Genomic DNA, 19,091 nt, shown 5'->3' with positions numbered 1-19,091 from the left:
GTGTTACTTTTCAAGTGCCTTCATCATTTCAAATGTTAATAACCAAAGACTGTATTTTAGCTGTTGTGTAGACTCACAACTTAGGAATGAACAAAATGCATACAGCATGCATAAATTTAATTAAAAAAATATTCAAACCCGAAGACAACGTTGGGATTTGTGTTTTGAGAGCGTCTGTTAAATGGAGAAGTTCACTCTAATGCCTCTGTCTTTTTAAATGGAGTGACAGTAATTGAGTATGCATATGTAACCATGTAAAAACTGCAGATAGTAAGAGCAACAGCATTTTGTCCATATCCGCCACTGTAGAAATTCATCTCATGTAAACAATAATGTGGCGCACAGCATGACGTCAAGGTACACACCTTTGGCATTACGTGACTAAGTCTGTTTTCCTCGTCCACAACTAAACGCAAAAACAGAGTTTTTCGAAAATCTTTACCATGGCAGGAGTATTTAAAAATATCAGTATTCAGTGATTGAAAATGCAGTTTGTGTGGACTAAAGGCTCAAAAGCATAGAAAAAACTCAGTTTTCAAAAATACCTGTTGAGGTGTGGACGTAGCCTAAGACCCATGCCTGTGTGGGATCCACTCTGACGTAAGTCACATGACTTATCTTTGCTGTCAGATAATTAACCAAGAAGCAGCCCAGCGTTAGCACCACCCAACTGGGAGTAAGCATGTGCCCACTGTTATCTCGTGCAGACGTGACCTAGATAATGTGCTCAGACATTGTGACGAGTCAGATAACTACCTGTCAGAGCAACTGAAAATAACAGTTACACACACAAACCTGACTTTTAAAGACAAACAAGAGATTTTTCAGCATAATGAGACTTTATTGAATGTTTGAAATGTCCATTTGTTTTTCCTTCTTCAAAAATTGTTCATTTATAAAAATGTTCTGTGGGTTGAAACATGACAATGGAATGTTTCACACATGATAAAAAACGGAATCCACATGAACAAGTTACTCATTGTAACAGCTTAGAAAAACGGTAGTGTTTAGCACCACATTTATGAGAACAATTTCCCCAACACATTTGAATTTCTTTTCTTTATAAGAAAAACTGAGGCATTTCGATTTAACTTGGTCTAGTGCAATTGGATAATACCTGTGGTTGACTGTAACAACTTTGTAAAGTTTTAATGGGAAAGGACGTACAGTGTGGATTATTGCCTTTGCCTATCTCTGTATATTTTGAAATGCGGACCTTTTTCACTGTTCTCCCAGGACCTTTTACAGAGTGTGCTTGTCAAAGAGGTATTCTCCCATAGCACCGGTCGTTTCAGACGCAGTGATGCGGGTGAGACTGCCAATGTAGTCGCCCAGCTTCTTGATGGTGTCATGGCTGTCGACGAGGAAGTGCTGCTCGAGGAAGTCACACAGCTACAAGAGAAGTTAGATGAGTAAGTGGTAAAATAATTCATACTATGACACTTGCAAATATTCTAGACCAAATATACTTCTTGTGCTATTAACACAAGAATTATATTTAGATATTTAAAAAACTAAACAAAAATCCCAGACATACATGGGGATCAGTATGGCTGCCAGCTCTGCGGTGCACATCAAGGATACGTGTATTTAAGGTTTTCTGATATTCCAGGGAAAAGGTCATTGCATCCAGACCGCCCTTCCAGTCTTCTTTACTTGGTTTCTAGAACAAAATGTTGACACTTTATTGGAGGAAGAAGAAGAAAAAAAAAAAAAAGTAGTGTGTACCAACAAATACACCCATCTCAACAACATCTTTAAAAGGACACCCATAACATTTGGGACGTACAGAGATGTTCTGAAGCAAAATTCGTCCGCCTCTCATGTTCTGGTATTCCAGCAGCTTCTCAGCCTGTTCCCTCTCTTTGGCTGAACGCTCCAGGAAAAAACTGGAGAAGTTTGGCAAAGCAACATCATCCCTGTCGAAATACATACCCTAAAAAAGAGAAACAAAAGAAAAGAAAACAATGATATCTAGAAATATATAGTACAGATTATGAGACATACAGGCACTATACTGCTAGGTATTAGTGTTACAATTACAAGAATCATACCAGGGCAAGGTAGGCGTAGGATGCATTTAACTTCAGGTTGATCAGTTTGTTGACATCTCCTTCAGTTTCTGCATGAAAGTTTTGTTTCACCGCAGACTGCATGTCTACAACACAGAAAAAGAAAGCAACGAATGCAGCTAGTGTTGTGCTTAAAAGACAGAAAGAACAATAGAGTAGTGATGGGACGTTCTGTATCGAGGCTTCGGAGCGTGTGTCGAGTAATGGAGGGGGCGTTTCCGCGAAGCGCGTATCGAGGCTTGCTTCATTTATGGGAGGAGCTGAAAATGATGACGTCCGAAGCCTCGCTGCCCGGCTGTACCACGTGACTGGTTCATGAAGCGGTTCGAACTTTGCCGCAAATAATCATTTTCCATACTGCCAGCATAAATATACACAGTATACTGCCATCACTACAATATACATGTTTTACACACTCCTTTTGTTGTTGACATTTACAGGCTGTGTGCAAAATGCCACACTCTTCAAATTCATGCCAGCTATTATTTTTACGTCCAGTAGGTGTCCTGCTAGAGCAAATGAAGCTTCATGAAGCTTCGCGTTGGGGTGAACCAATTGGATGAAAAGCTCCAGTGCTTCATGGGGCTTCATCTGCCCATCACTACAATAGAGACAAGTGCCAACAATGAGTGATTTCTCCTTCGTGTTAGAAGTAAGCCCAAAAGAAAGTTAAATATCGCCTACCGCCTCTTCCTCGGGTTCAAACTAGCAAAGACGTTCCGTGTGAAATGCGCTCGTTTTAGCGAAGCACGTATTTATCAGCCAGCAACACATTGCAACTGATATTTAAGAGCTCAGAGAAACACCTGCCCCACTGCCGCCGTGTGTCATCAAACGATTGGGTTCAGGTGGTTGTTACGTTAGTACATGTTATTAAGACTGTTGCTCGGTTAAACACCACTTTTTGTACCCACTTAAACAAGAAATACCTGCTGATGCTATCAGGGTGCAGTTTAGCTAACTTTAGCTACGTTTGCAGCAATTTAGTGCTTGTTAATATACCGTAAGATACGCCACACTATGAATAAAGTTTTATAAATCTATTCCGGGTCAATGTCACCCTACCATTTTGTTACCTACCTTTTATTGTGACACCAACGTGACCGCAATGTCACTATCTTCCCAGCACAAAATTGTTTATTGTTTACGCCACAAGTAGCGTCCGGTTCTGCTTCTTCGTCGTCGTTGTATGGCAGAGATACACTGAAGTGCAGCGCCGCCCCTGTGGTCGGAATGATTCCTGCAGAGGCTTTAACCTGAGCACAATGGAAGAGAGAGAGGGAGCGAGAGAGAGAAAGCAGAAGTTATTATAATTTTTTTTATACAAATACTTCATGGCTTGAGGTTTTTTCTATACGTCTGTTCTACACTTCCTGTCTTTATTTTTTTAAAAATTTTTTTCCCTTCTCTGTACACTTTACAACTTTACAACTTCTATTTTTATGTTTCCCCATTCTTTCATTGCTGCAAACCACTGTATTGAAACGGGACACGTCTCTTTTTGGATTATTTATATACAGTTGTGTTATTCCATGCACCTGGCATATTTTTCTGGCTTTCCTTTTATTACAGCTTTACTTTTGTTTTCACCAGATTATTTGTTTTCTTAATATACCCCTGCACAGTACACTGCAATTGATTCCCTGGCATCCAAACACACCAAACATGTAGTTAAGCTAATATGCTAAGTGTTTTCTTTGTCCCAGTTCCCCTTGTCTTGTGTCTCTCTGTTTCAGCTTGGGCCTGGGTGCTGATTCAACAATGGTTAAAGTACAGGTTGGAGTACTAATCTGGGTATCTCTGTCTAGTTAGATTTCCACCAAGAATAGTTGCATTAGAGGTGGTTCTCTCACGGACATCCAAGACTGCAGCAACAGATCAGTCACACATTCCAGCAGCTAGCAATTTTGTGTTGGACAACTTCAGTTAGTCACAGCGTGGTGGCACTGAGAAAAGTGTTGTACACACATTGTTTTTTGTGTTCTGAGAACAATGGCTTGAGAGTGCTTTAAACTGAACTGACGTCTAAACTGTACAAGTGAGTATATTTGTTTCCTGTAAATCAATTACCAATATAATCACCGGCTAAAACAATTAAAGATAGTAAACATATTTCACAACATTAAACATGCATTGCTTCCCCCCCCCCCCCACACACACACACACACACACACAGTTAAGGCTAGAGTTCTGATAAATGCGTTTGTGGTTTTAGGAGCCATAATATATGCTATTTATTACTTTACCATGGCAACTATCTCTTCCAGTTACTGGAACAAGGGATGTGGTTTGAAAATATTTCCCGATTCTCTTTTAGGATGTGATTTGAACAAGGAAGATGAGCAAAGTTCTAGTACTTTCTGTGAAGCTGTTCCAGTGCAGCTTTGATCCCTACACTGAGGGAGATTAGAGCTTTTCACTGATGTGTTTGATGGTAGTCTTCACCATCATCATGAAAACTTTATCCTCCTGCAGTGAAACAAAGGCCAGCATATAAGTGTTCACACAGAGAGGTAAAAAGTTGCATCTATTGTATGCGGCTATAGGGCTGAAAGATTTGAGAAGTAGATTCAGTGAGGCTTGTCACGATAGCATATGCAGGTGACACATTTATTGCCATTCAAACTATTGTAACAGAAGAGGCTGCTCTAATTGTGGTATAAGAGCTCTGCCACCACTTATATTAAAGGAAAGCTGCAGAATGTGGTTTGCAAAAGCGTCATGAAACTCAAGCACCATGCTAAACAGAAGCGCATTTGTTTTTAAGACTTTCACAAGTCTTAATAACATGCAAATGATTGTGCTGAAAGCTCCCTACATAATAAAATACTGTTATTTAACTATGAATAGTCAATGCATGCACTTGTTTAAAAAGAGCTATCTTTATCCTCAGTATAACACGGAAGCTCAAAAATTGAAATGACTCCATATTAACAGATGAGGAAAACTATTATCATTTATGAATCCTAACTTCCCCATCATGTTTCCACAGTGGACAACAATTTTCTTTGAAATATCAGCACTTTTATTGAGCGCTACTCAAAATATGACACCATAAAGACTGCTGTGACTTTGTGCGCAGTTAACAGTATGAGGGTAAGTTTCTGTTCGCAGTTCCTTATTGAGATCAACCACAAGGAAGCTATAAATATCACAACTTTCTGAGACAGTGCTAAGACACAAGAAGGAGATCCACTCTGCTATGAAAGCAATCAGCGGAGGAACCTAAACAGTGATTTTACTTAAAACCTTAAAAAAACTGGAAATTCTTAAAATAAAACAACACAAATATTATTTATTCAAAGTAGCAGTTCACAACTTTACCTGTGATCATAAACAAAAACGTCTCATCTTTTATTTGCCCATAATAAAGGCACACAAGCGGCCACAAGCATGAACAGATAAATAGCAGCTGATATGCAGCAATTACCTCCAATAAACATGTAAGAGAGGCAAATGCTCTTGATTGACGTACCTTTGACAAGCAGCACAGCATGACCGTTAATAAGGAAGTAACAGGCGGGGCAAAGGTCTCTGTAGTTGTACAAGGCCAGAAAGGAGAAGCAGTTATTTACTTAGTCATTTGCCAATATGAAAAGGGACCAGAGGTTACGAGAGGAGGATGTAGCTAAGAATTAAAAGTCAACAACTTTGAATTAAAGTTATCATAGTGCAGGTCAGAGAAATTCTTTGCCAAACTTAAGTGTGGTTTTTGTCAACATACCAGCAGAGGTGCTGAAAATAGCAGCTACAAGGTTATCCGGGGAAAACAAAGGAATTGAACAAGTTCAAAGTATGTGTGCCAGTTAGGAGTCCTGAAGACGATGAAGCTTTTATCCCTTATCTCAGACCACTTGTTGCTCTGTGTCTTCCTGAGTCTACTTTGGGTAAGTTTTTTTTTTACCTTTCACTTTGATGGTGATCAGATAGCGAAGCTCAGTGTAGGTTACCCTCGACAAAAGGAAACAGTGCAGTCAAAACCACATTGAAGCCTAAATGCATGACATGCTTCATTATGTATTTGAAACACTATAGTTATGTTTTGTGAAATACTGGTTTGTACAGAAATACAAGAACAACAAAATCTTGTTAAACGGCATGAAAATTCTGGCCTTTTCCAGATTTTGAAACACGAATTTATTCCTTCTTTGCGACACCGATCTGTTTCCTCTGAGAACAAAAAGAGCACGAAAGAAGAAAATTCAACAATATCTTAAACACTTACATGGTGCAGTGCTCATGATTTAATCAAATCAGATGTGGAATTTTAAAGAGTGTGTCCGAGGAGAAATGTGTTAGATATTTCATAGGCCAGTAACTGTAAGTAACTGTAGCTATAATATACAATATAATAATACATATGATTTGCATTTTTAGTCAAAGCAAACACTTAATTAATAGATTTTTTGCCAGCTCTGTGATTTTTATGTTATAGATGTTGCTAGTTGTAGAAGCTGACACATAAAATGCTAAAATAATTTGACACTGACTTATTTGTTTCCTGCACATTATTTTTTTTATTTTTAGTGAAAGTTTTTGTTCTTATAAAGCAGAATGCTCAGAGGATATCTCGAAGTATTACTGTTCACATAATGTTTATGATATAATGTAGATGTGAAATTAAAAGCAGCAAACATCACTCTGTGACTCTGCCACAGACTCGTGTTAACTGGGTATTCAATGGTGATTTTTTTTCACAGATTTTAGATTCTGTAGTTTTCACTCTTTTTCTGCTTTTAGGGCACAACTGACTCCAATACAACAATCACATCAACAGTGACGACGACAGTGACAGCAGGACAGAAAAGTACAGCAAAAACAACACAAAAATTTATTCCACTGGCTGAAACAAGTCCCACTCCACAAACTTCAACAGAACAAACAACATCTACAACAGCAAAAGCCCGTAAGAATGAAACACTATTTTTTTTTTAACTTTTGTTGGTTATTGGTAAAACTGAAGTGAATATCATTCTGGGTTTTTATTGTGGTAAAAGGTGAACACCACTCTCAACTCATCACAGCTCCTGATGATGTAACAAAAGGCACAGTGGTACAAAGGAATGAAAGCAGTATAGTCAGTGCTTCAGTTCTTGTTCTTTTTAAAACTTTTTTGTAACTACAACCACTGTGTGTCCTCTTTTCTTTTCCAGCTCCAGATAATGTTGACAGAGTGGATGTGACCACACAAAATGAGAACAGTATAACTCTGACCTGGAACAAGGTTAACAACATCCCAACATACTTCCTGCAATATGGTAATATAATAAAGAAGATATTAATAAAACTGAAGAAGGACCCATAGTACATGTGGTCACTTGTCTGACTGCTGGGACAAACTACACATTCATTCTCTTCACCACGTCTGAGGGACTCAACAGCAGTGGATACAGGTTCAGTGCTGTGACAGGTTGGTGAGCACTGAACAAAACATTCAGTCTAATTAAAACCTACACAAAATACAAGATGTTGTTGGGAACATTGTTTTAGTTTCTTTTGTGTGTGTTTTTCCTATTGTAGCTCCTCGTAATGCTAAAGAATTCAAGGCCGTTGGTCAAAATGAGACCAGCATAAAGCTGCAATGGAAAACAGTCTCCAACAGTGACAGTTATATTCTTTTGTTTAATGAAAGACAGATCAGCATTGAGACTTTTACAGAAGAATACACAGTCTCAAATTTGACTGATGGAACCAGATACACTTTCACTCTCCTCACTGTGTTTAAAAATGTCAGTAGCAGTGGAGTAAACTGCACCGCAGTCACTGGTAAGATTTTCTCTAATATAGATAAATATGCCAGAATGGACCAGCTAATTAGTAATTGAAACTTTAGCTGATGGAGAGTTTTATTGTGAAAGACACTTTCCTCTGTTATCTTTAGCTCCACAAAGTGTTAATAATGTGACTGTGGTGCATCAAAATGAGACCAGCATAACACTGCAGTGGGAAAAGGTTAAAAACATCCCAGAATACATCCTACAGTATAATAACAGCACTGACATCGAGAAGAATATCAGTGTTTCTGAAGAGGGACCCATTATATATGAGGTGTCTCCTCTCACTGCTATGACAAAGTACAACTTCACTCTCATCACTGTGTTTGAGGGAGTCAGCAGCACTGGATACTCTTTTACTGCTGTGACAGGTGGGTGATCATGAAGACTTGTGTGTTACTGGATGTTTTACTCATCTACAACAACAAAAGCCCGTAAGAATGAAACACTATACTTCGACTTTTGTTGGTTATCGGTGAAACTGAAGTGAATGTCATTCTGGGTTTTTATTCTGGTAAAAGGTGAACGCTACTCTCAACTCATCACAGCTCCTGATGATGTAACAAAAGGCACAGTGGTACAAAGGAATGAAAGCAGTATAGTCAGTGCTTCAGTTCTTGTTCTTTTTGTTTTTGAACTACAACCACTGTGTGTCCTCTTTTCTTTTCCAGCTCCAGATAATGTTGACAGAGTGAATGTGACCACACAAAATGAGAGCAGTATAACTCTGACCTGGAACAAGGTTAACAACATCTCAACATACATCCTGCAATATGGTAATATAACAGAAGATATTAATAAAACTGAAGAAGGACCCATAGTACATGTGGTCACTTCTCTGACTGCTGGGACAAACTACACATTCATTCTCTTCACCACGTCTGAGGGACTCAACAGCAGTGGATACAGGTTCAGTGCTGTGACAGGTTGGTGAGCACTGAACAAAACATTCAGTCTAATTAAAACCTACACAAAATACAAGATGTTGTTGGGAACATTGTTTTAGTTTCTTTTGTGTGTGTTTTTCCTATTGTAGCTCCTCGTAATGCTGAAGAATTCAAGGCCATTGGTCAAAATGAGACCAGCATAAAGCTGCAATGGAAAACAGTCTCCAACAGTGACAGTTATATTCTTTTGTTTAATGAAAGACAGATCAGCATTGAGAATTTTACAGAAGAATACACAGTCTCAAATTTGACCGATGGAACCAAATACACTTTCACTCTCCTCACTGTGTTTAAAAATGTCAACAGCAGTGGAGTAAACTGCACCGCAGTCACTGGTAAGATATATTTTTTCTAATATAGTTATATAAGCCAGGAAGGACTGGCTCATTAGTACTTGAAACTTTAGCTGATGGAGAGTTTTATTGTCAAAGACACTTTCCTCTGTTATCTTTAGCTCCACAAAGTGTTAATAATGCAACTGTGGTACATCAAAATGAGACCAGCATAACACTGCAGTGGGAAAAGGTTAAAAACATCACAGAATACATCCTACAGTATAATAACAGCACTGACATCGAGAAGAATATCAGTGTTTCTGAAGAGGGACCCATTATATATGAGGTGTCTCCTCTGACTGCTATGACAAAGTACAATTTCACTCTCATCACTGTGTTTGAGGGAGTCAGCAGCACTGGATACTCTTTTACTGCTGTGACAGGTGGGTGATCATGAAGACTTGTGTGTTACTGGATGTTTTACTTATGGAAATCCTCTCACAAACTCCTGTATTTAGGTTTCTTTACAACAGATGGGTAATGTTGGGGATGTTATGTGATTTGTAAATAAACGTTTGCAATGGTTTTTACAGTTACAGTTTTTTTGGACCATGCTTATATAATAGCTCCTCATAACATAAATATTGTAACACTGAACATGTCAAATACTACCCCCACCTTTAATCCTAGACTGGTTTAGGAGGTTAACAAATTAAAAGCATCTAAAACAGTCATAATCCTTGAGAGGGACTTGGTAAGGTGCTTTTTTGTCTGATGTACATTTACAACATTAGACAGGAGAAACTTGAAATCAGATTTTTATACTTACTAAAAGCTTAGGAAACCAAAATGGTTACTTAAGGATGTCATTTGTGAATCAGACTTTTTAAAATTGTCTTTATTTCATCTTTAGCTCCTTATAATTCACAGCAACTGCATTTGAATCTGACTAAATGAGACCAGAGCTTCATTTATTTATTAACATATGTGTGTTGCTTGTCACTATGAGTGCCTTAAAAGGAAAAAGTAACATCTATTTATGCTTCTGACCCACAGTATTTTTTAAAAATATGTCTCAGATTTTGTATTCTTCTGAAATCATTCTTTGTCCTCTTTCAGCTCCAGAAAATGTCCACAATATGACTGTGACACAAAATGAAAACAGTATAACTCTGATGTGGAAGAAGGTTAACGACATACTAACATACATCCTAGAATATGACAGCGATAATATTGTTATTGGCAAGAATGACATGGACGGATGCACGACATCAGGTGCATCAGTTACATGTGTGGTCTCTTCTCTGACTGCTGGGACAAACTACAATTTTACCCTCTTTACTGTGTTTGAGAACGTCAGCAGCTCTGGATACAACTTTAGTGCACTGACAGGTATGTAATCAAGTGGGTTTTTTTAAACTGTTTGTTTTCCTTTGTAAAATTGTCTTTATTTCATCTTTAGCTCCTGATACAATATATTTAAAAGGGCAATATAAGTCCAAGTGAAATGTCCATGTTTTCCTTCTGGCCTGCAGTGCCATTTATCCATCAAGGCTCCACCCACCAACCATATCTCTGAGAAGAAGGAAGTGTGCATCTAACCCTGATGATAGGCTTGTGCTTGTAATAGAGCAGCAAATATGAATGATGTGCTCTTAGCAAGCAGCATGCTTAATTATTATATTTTATATGTAATTATTTTATTATTTGTATATATAGTTATTATTTATTCAATTAATTTTAATGCTGAGTGCCATTTAGCTCACACACCTATTCAGGCTTAAGTATGTAAAAGCTTGTGATAACTGAACTAGCTCTATACTCCTGTATTTCATTTTAAAAGAAAAAGATGAACAAATTCCACTTCTGAGTTTTGTTTTTGTTTTTTCAGTTCCACCAGTGGTGCCTTGGGTCAGTGTGACTGAACGATTTGCTAACAGCATAACTCTAGAGTGGGAGAACATGAATAAAGCCTGGCAATACGAGCTTCAAATCAATGGTGATGTGCCAAGTAGTGTGTCAGACGTCTCCTCAGATACAATCAGAAAAGTAGTGACATCTCTTCAGCCTGGATCACAGTATGATTTCAGCTTAACCACAGTGTTTGCTGGACTCAGGAGCACTCCTTATACGAATTTCACAGTAACAGGTAAACAAACCCCCAAAACATCTCTGTGTTAGACTTTTATAACTTTTTCTTGTCTCTATTCAATGAGTTGTATAAAAAAAGAATCAGGTTCTTGCGTATAACTATTTTCTCACCCCTTTCAGCCATCGACTGTGCCAGTGCAGACTGGAAAGTTACCAACTCATCAATCAAAGCAAAGATTGAAGGCTTGTTCTCGACCGCAACGGCCCGTAATGGATCTAACGTTCATATCAGTGATGGACGTGAAAATGTGTCGTTTACTGGACTTTACCCTGGTGCCACCTATAACATCTCTCTTGTCTATGAAAAGTCTTCCAGAGTTTTCTTGCAGTGTGAACACAAATTAACAATTCGTGAGTACAACAGAAACCATTTGAAGGACTAGAATCTGTAAATTAGTATTTAAGAACTTAAAGTAATAACTTTAACTTTCCTGAAAGATGAAGTGTGAATTCTTGTGATTTAGTTTTTAATTTTTACTCTTGCATTCAAATTTTAATCTTGAAAAAGTTTATTGCAGAAAAATAATTTTATGTACAATTTATATACCACAGGTTAACACACATATTTAATATGATTCAGTATGAATACATGAGTTTCAACCAAGTATCATTTTATTATTAACTAACTTATTAGTTTTGATAAATAATCTCAACAAATTAAAAAGGCTAAAACAGAAAATTCTAACTTCTGTAAGGCAGGAATTATTTTTGTGACTTGAGCTGTTAATCAATCATTACTACAGATTGTTTTTTAATTATAATTATATACAGACTGAGTAATTCTTTCAATGTCTAAGTTTGAGGTCTTCATTCTTTGTTTTTATATGAAAATCCAAAAATTTATTATTAACTTTTTAAAGAATAAGAGCACTGCTTTGACCTAAAAGTAAGACAAATAATCTTTCTACTTTAGAACAAATTTCTACTTTTTCTACTTTAGAACAAAGTTTTGTAGTATAAAAAGTTTCATTATATTTACTATAAGTCATATATTTTCTGCTTTAGTTTTGACTGTAAAACCTTTTTCTTGTTTTACTCAGTTCCTCCTAATCTAAATGCTCACTGTGAGTACTGGGCAGCTGGATACTCTGTTCTTATTAAATGGACAGACCCAGAGGGCGAGTGGACTAATGCGGAGGTGAATGTGACTGGAAAGACTCACACAGTAGCTAGTCCTGAAACTGAGATCACAATCAATGGATTCCAACCTGCCAAAAAATATAAAGTGTCTGTAACTTCAACGTCTGGGGTGAGGAGTTCTGAACCGCATGTATTTTACTGCCAAACTGATCCAAGGGGTGAGTAAAAGTAACTATATTACCATGTTGCTGCTTGTAATCATAACAGTATACAGTATTTTCAACTTTGACTTGATTGTTTCATTTCACGCAAGTGTAAAAAATAAACCTCTAAACTTTTCAACTTCATTGCTAACTATGCTTTTGCTCCCTTTAGGAGTTATTGCAGGGTCCGTATTTGGTGTGCTTCTTTTTGGTCTCCTGGTTGCTCTGGTTGTCTTAATTTTCCTCAAAAGACCAGATATTATTAGGTGGGTCTCACTTCACCGACAAGAATAAAGTAAATTAAATTAATACATTTATCAAATTTAATGTCTTAATTTTGATCCTGCAGCAGAAAGAAGTCTTCATTCATTGGTGGATCCAAAGTATCTAACACACAGAGCAAGTAAGTGTTTTTTTTACAATGACAATTACCCACAATGAAGAAAAACATTAATTATGGCAAAATTAATTAATAAAATTGAGAGAGTTATGTTTTATTTATTTATTTATTTTTAGATCTATTCCTGCTGCAAAGTTTCCGGACCACTTCCATCAGCTGAGTTTGGACGAGAACAGAGGCTTCAGCGAGGAATATGAGGTGCATAAAAAGATCAAGATTTTTTTTCCTCTTCTGCTTCTGTGTTCCTGTTTTTGTGTCTTTACTGTTTTATTTCTTACCATTTTATTTGTTTTATGATGGCCAGTATCTCAGTTTCATGCTTTGTTATCTGCTACGTTCATGCAGTGCCTCGCTCCTGCTGGAACAGACCAGACACGAAAGACTGCTATTCTACCTGAAAACAAAGCGAAGAATCGTTTCAATAACGTCTTGCCATGTGAGTCTCTCCTCTGACTGTTGAACCGTGCTGTTGTGAGCTCAGTCTAGCAGTCTATGTCACGTCTACTGGAGGTGCACTGGAGTTAAATCACCTGTTTTCTCATATTAGATGACTGGTGTCGTGTGAAGCTCACTACATCAGATCCTGATGGAATTTCAGACTATATCAATGCCAATTACATGCCGGTAAGTGTTACATTAAGATAAAGTTCAGTGAAGATCTCTTTATAACTACACCATACAGAAAGCATATAAACAAGCACCTTTGTGCGATTTCATGAGCTTTCTTTTTTCATTTCTATAACGAGCAGAAGATATACAAGCTAAATTAATCTACATATTAACTTTGTCCACTGCTTTTCAGGGCTACAGCAGTAACAGAGAGTACATTGCCACTCAGGGCCCTCTGCCCTCTACTGTTAATGATTTCTGGAGAATGATTTGGGAACAAAGAGTTAAGAGGATCGTTATGGTAACCAACTGCATTGAAGGAGGGCGGGTAAGTCTTCAGGAAAATCTTAAAATGTTTTATTGATAGTCTTTCATGGAAGTTGTTGTCAGGAGGAAACATACTGGTCACTTCACAAAGAAGAGATCAAGATCTATGATTAAAATACATTTTGTATGTGTCAAAGGAGCTTGCAAAGAAAAGCGTCTGGACTTCTTTAAGTTGCTTGAAGACGTTTCACCTCTCATGCGAGAAGCTTCTTCAGTTCTAAGGTCAAATGGTGGAGAGTCCCAGATATAAACCTAGTGGGAGTAACCCCCCACAGAGGGACAAAAGGACCCCCTGATGATCCTCTAATCGCCTGAGCCAAGGTGTGAAACTGGGCGTGGGTCCCAATCAGCCAGAGTTTCGGGTGAGTTCATTGTGAAACCTGGCCCCACCTTATCATGCGAATTCCTGAGGTCAGATGGCCCAGGATGTGAGTGGGCGTTAAGGCGTCTGGGAAGGGATCTCAGAACTGGATTATAGATGGCAGAGAGTTGGTGTCGTAAACCCCCGCCTCTGTTCAAAAATGGTCGCTCACAGTGGACATAGATGGCTTCTTTCACTCCTCTTTCAAACCATCTGTCCTCTCTGTCCAAAATGTGAACGTTGGCATCCTCGAAAGAGTGTCCTTTATCCTTAAGATGCAGATGGACTGCTGAGTCTTGTACTGTGGAGGTGGCTCTTCTGTGTTGTGCCATGCGCTTGTGAAGTGGCTGTTTGGTCTCTCCAATGTAGAGGTCTGAGCATTCCTCGCTGCACTGTACAGCATACACCACATTGTTAAGTTTGTGTTTTGGCGTTTTGTCTTTCGGGTGAACCAGTTTCTGTCTGAGCGTGTTACTGGGTCTGAAATACACTGGGATGTCATGCTTGGAGAAAACTCTCCTGAGTTTCTCTGATACACCGGCTACATAGGGGATGACAATGTTGTTGCGTCTGTCCTTCTTATCCTCCCTCGCTGGTGTCTGGTCTTCTTTTCTGTGCCTCTTTGCTGACTTTAAGAACGCCCATTTAGGATAGCCGCACGTTTTGAGTGCTTCCTTTACATGTGTGTGTTCCTTCTTTTTTCCTTCAGGCTTAGAGGGAACATGTTCTGCCCGGTGGTGTAGGGTCCTAATTACTCCAAGTTTGTGTTCCAAAGGGTAATGGGAGTCAAAGAGGAGGTACTGGTCCGTGTGTGTGGGCTTCCGGTAAACTTCGATGTTGAGTTTGCCGTTCTCTTCAATGTGCATGGCGCAGTCCAGGAAAGGCAGACAGTTGTCCTTTGTGTCTTCCCTGGTGAACTTGATGTTTTTATCCACAGCGTTAATGTGCGCAGTGAAGGATTCCACTTCTTGTGTCTTGATTTTGACCCAGGTGTCATCCACATATCTGTACCAGTGGCTGGGTACTCTTCCTTTGAAAGAGCCAAGAGCCTTCCTTTCCACTTCCTCCATGTAAAGGTTGGCTACAATAGGTGACACGGGGGAGCCCATGGCACAGCCATGTTTTTGTCTGTAAAAGCCTTCGTTGTATTTGAAATACACTCAACAAAAATATAAACGCAACACCTTTGTTACTGTTCCCATTCCCCATGGGATGGACGTAGAGACCTAAAATTCATTCCAGATACACAATATAACCATCCCTCCCAAACAGTGGTCACAAATCAGTCCAAATGTGTGGTAGTGGGCACATCTGCTATATTGAGATAATCCATCCCACCTCACAGGTGTGCCACATCAGGATGCTGATCTGACATCATGAGTAGTGCACAGGTGTACCTCAGACTGCCCACAACAAAAGGCCACCCTGGAATGTGCAGTTTTTTGTGCTATTGGGGGTCTGGGGACCCAGAACCGGTCAGTATCTGGTGTGACCACCATTTGCCTCATGCAGTGCAACACATCGTCGCATGGAGTCTATCAGATTGTCAATTGTGGCCTGTGGAATGTTGGTCCACTCCACTTCAATGGCTGTGCGAGATTGTTGGATATTCGTGGGAACTGGTACACGCTGTCGTATACGCCGGTCAAGCACATCCCGAACATGCTCAATGGGTGACATGTCCGGTGAGTATGCTGGCCATGCAAGAACTGGGACATTCTCAGCTGCCGTCTGCCCTGAACAATGTGAACCATGATTCATCCGTGAAGCGCACACCTCTCCAACGTGCCAGACGCCATCGAATGTGAGCATTTGCCCACACAAGTCTGTTACGGCGACGAGCTGGAGTCAGGTCAAGACCCCGATGAGGACGACGGGCATGCAGTTGAGCGTCCCTGAGACGGTTTCTGACAGTTTGTGCAGAAATTGTTTGGTTGTGCAAACCAATTGTTCCAGCAGCTGTCTGGGTGGCTGGTCTCAGACGATCTTGGAGGTGAACCTGCTGGATGTGGAGGTCCTGGGCTGGTGTGGTTACACGAGGTCTGCGGTTGTGAGGCCGGTTGGATGTGCTGCCATATTCTTTGAAACGCCTGTGGAGACGGCTTATGGTTGAGAAATGAACATTCAATGCACGGGCGACAGATCTGGTTGACATTCCTGCTGTCAGCATGCCAATTGCACGCTCCCTCATTGCTTGTGGCATCTGTGGCATTTTGCTGTGAGACAAAACTGCACATTCCAGGGTGGCCTTTTGTTGTGGGCAGTCTGAGGTACACCTGTGCACTACTCATGATGTCAGATCAGCATCCTGATGTGGCACACCTGTGAGGTGGGATGGATTATCTCAATATAGCAGATGTGCCCACTACCACACATTTGGGCTGATTTGTGACCACTGTTTGGGAGGGATGGTTATATTGTGTATCTGGAATGAATTTTAGGTCTCTACGTCCATCCCATGGGGAATGGGAGCAGTAACAAAGGTGTTGCGTTTATATTTTTGTTGAGTGTATGTAGTGGTGAGGCAGAGGTCTAACAGTGTGCAGATCTGATCGGGTGTGAAGTTGGTCCTGTCCTCCAAGGAGCTGTCTTCTTGTAGTCATTTTCTGACAGTCTCCACAGCCTCCGTGGTGGGTATGCAAGTGAAAAGAGAGACTACATCAAAGGACACCATGGTTTCATCTGGATCCAGGGTAAGTTTCTGGACCTTTTCGGTGAAGTCGGTGGAGTTCTTGATGTGGTGTGGGGTGTTCCCCACGAGAGGCGCGAGGATGGTAGCAAGGTGTTTAGCAATGTTATACGTGGCTGAGTTTATGCTACTGACTATGGGTCTGAGTGGGACAGCTTCCTTGTGGATCTTAGGAAGTCCATAGATGCAGGGTATGGCATCCCCTGGGTAAAGGCGGTGATATGTAAGGCGGTCAATAATTTTGTGGTGTATGCTGTACAGTGCAGCGAGGAATGGTCAGACCTCTACATTGGAGAGACCAAACAGCCACTTCACAAGCGCATGGCACAACACAGAAGAGCCACCTCCACAGGACAAGACTCAGCAGTCCATCTGCATCTTAAGGATAAAGGACACTCTTTCAAGGATGCCAATGTTCACATTTTGGACAGAGAGGACAGATGGTTTGAGGAGTGAAAGAAGCCATCTATGTCCACTGTGAGCGACCATTTTTGAACAGAGGCGGGGGTTTACGACACCAACTCTCTGCCATCTATAATCCAGTTCTGAGATCCCTTCCCAGACGCCTTAACGCCCACTCACATCCTGGGCCATCTGACCTCAGGAATTCGCATGATAAGGTGGGGCCAGGTTTCACAATGAACATACCCAAAACTCTGGCTGATTGGGACCCACGCCCAGTTTCACACCTTGGCTCAGGCGATTAGAGGCTCATCAGGGGGTCCTTTTGTCCCTCTGTGGGGGGTTACTCCCACTAGGTTTATATCTGGGACTCTCCACCATTTGACCTTAGAACTGAAGAAGCTTCTCGCATGAGAGGTGAAACGTCTTTAAGCAACTTAAAGAAGTCCAGACGCTTTTCTTTGCAAGCTCCTTTGACTACAATGACCTGGATGACTGAGAACCTTCACAGACATTTTGTATGTGTATTTTTTTGCTTTTTGCTCATTTTTCTAGACCAAGTGTGAACAATACTGGCCTGCAGACAGCAAGTCATGCCTTTATGGAGAGCTGTTGGTCACCATGAGATCTGAGCAACAGGAGACCAACTGGACGCTGAGAGAATTCAACCTGAAAGATGTATAAAAACTTACTTATATCTTCTGAGTGTGTGTGTAGATGGTACTAAGTAAGGCTAGAAAACATAAATAGAAAACATTGAAGGCTTTAGCTGTTAATGTTGCTTTTAAAAGAATAATGGTTGATTGATAATTGCTGTATATCAAGACATAGACATAAAGTAACTGTATGTGGATATTTTCTCTTCACAGAGAAAAACCTCAGAAGAACGGACAGTTAAACATTTCCACTTTACTGCCTGGCCTGATCATGGAGTCCCAGAGTGCACAGAGGTCCTGATCCAGTTCAGAGGACTGGTGAGACAGCACATAGAGAGAGAAGGGGGCAAAGCACCAACTGTGGTTCACTGCAGGTACGAAATAAGTGTTTCCTTTTACATGGGTGCAGGGTTGCTTTTATACAATATCCACCCAGCTAGTGTGTCTGTTGTGACAGAACAGTTTGTTCAGGTTTTGTGTTTTCTAATCTGTTTTTCTTTCTGTTGTTATGTCTTGTTTTCAGCTCACTTTAGTTTCATTTTGCATTTACTAGTTTCACTTTGGTTTTTACTGTTTGGAAATGTTCCGTTTTATTGAAGCTTTAATTAGTTTCTGTGGGTTTTTTATGATTAGAACATTGAGGGTATTTGTCAGGGGTATATTTTTAAAAGTTTTGAACAGATATTACACTAAAAATTGCAAACACATACATCAAAGCCTCACTGTGATGACAACTTTGACCAAAGACATTTCCTCAATAGGGAGGAACAGTATTGCACATTATAGTTTTTCACTTTTTTCAAAAGTCCAATTCTGCATTTTAACAGTTTTCACATCTACTTGTAGGTTCTAGTTTAGTTTTTGTTAACTACAATAACTTTGGCACAGACACAGTGACGAGAGCTTTCTATGTGACCTTAAAAACCTTTTGTTATATTATTATTACGCTTGTGTCTCTCTTAGTGCTGGAGTCGGGAGAACTGGCACTATCATTTCCCTGGATGTGCTGCTTCAGCAGTTGGAGAAAGAACAAGCAGTCGGCATCAATGCCTTCGTACACAAGATGAGACTGAGCCGACCGTACATGGTGCAGACGGAGGTAACTGTGTTAAACTGCTTCTGATTGAGCCACTACTTCCTTAATT

General features: G+C 39.9%; 2 protein-coding genes across 3 annotated transcripts in view; one reads left to right on the top strand and one right to left on the bottom strand.

Annotated features, from left to right (window-relative positions):
• The window catches only part of LOC113019255 (receptor-type tyrosine-protein phosphatase H-like), a 423,637-nt gene that overhangs the window by 403,637 nt on the left and 909 nt on the right, over positions 1 to 19,091 (top strand). Inside the window, 20 exon segments of the mRNA XM_026162834.1 lie at positions 7,226 to 7,338; positions 7,341 to 7,482; positions 7,593 to 7,838; positions 7,954 to 8,217; positions 8,518 to 8,772; positions 8,883 to 9,128; positions 9,248 to 9,511; positions 10,188 to 10,460; positions 10,960 to 11,217; positions 11,340 to 11,570; positions 12,260 to 12,517; positions 12,675 to 12,768; positions 12,852 to 12,905; positions 13,019 to 13,100; positions 13,248 to 13,338; positions 13,450 to 13,526; positions 13,705 to 13,839; positions 17,846 to 17,968; positions 18,160 to 18,320; positions 18,910 to 19,045. Of these exon segments, the coding sequence (XP_026018619.1) occupies positions 7,226 to 7,338; positions 7,341 to 7,482; positions 7,593 to 7,838; positions 7,954 to 8,217; positions 8,518 to 8,772; positions 8,883 to 9,128; positions 9,248 to 9,511; positions 10,188 to 10,460; positions 10,960 to 11,217; positions 11,340 to 11,570; positions 12,260 to 12,517; positions 12,675 to 12,768; positions 12,852 to 12,905; positions 13,019 to 13,100; positions 13,248 to 13,338; positions 13,450 to 13,526; positions 13,705 to 13,839; positions 17,846 to 17,968; positions 18,160 to 18,320; positions 18,910 to 19,045 (3,503 nt within the window).
• Positions 821 to 3,299, bottom strand: LOC113019295 (ferritin, middle subunit). 2 transcript variants are annotated; one of them, XM_026162908.1, is made up of 5 exons: positions 3,153 to 3,299; positions 2,055 to 2,158; positions 1,790 to 1,936; positions 1,538 to 1,663; positions 821 to 1,392 (listed from the first exon to the last, which is right to left on the bottom strand). In XM_026162908.1, the coding sequence occupies exons 2-5, from the start codon at positions 2,154 to 2,156 to the stop codon at positions 1,243 to 1,245; spliced, it is 525 nt and encodes a 174-aa protein (XP_026018693.1). In that variant the 5' UTR covers positions 2,157 to 2,158; positions 3,153 to 3,299; the 3' UTR covers positions 821 to 1,242. The 2 variants fall into 2 exon arrangements, with proteins under 2 accessions (XP_026018693.1, XP_026018692.1); XM_026162907.1 differs by lacking the exon at positions 3,153 to 3,299 and adding an exon at positions 2,757 to 2,921.

This window comes from Astatotilapia calliptera, chromosome 3 (assembly GCF_900246225.1).
Source record: "Astatotilapia calliptera chromosome 3, fAstCal1.2, whole genome shotgun sequence".
Classification (NCBI taxonomy): domain Eukaryota; kingdom Metazoa; phylum Chordata; class Actinopteri; order Cichliformes; family Cichlidae; genus Astatotilapia; species Astatotilapia calliptera.
The sequence above is the reverse complement of the archived record's forward strand: the minus strand, read 5'-3'. Positions and strand labels throughout refer to the sequence as shown.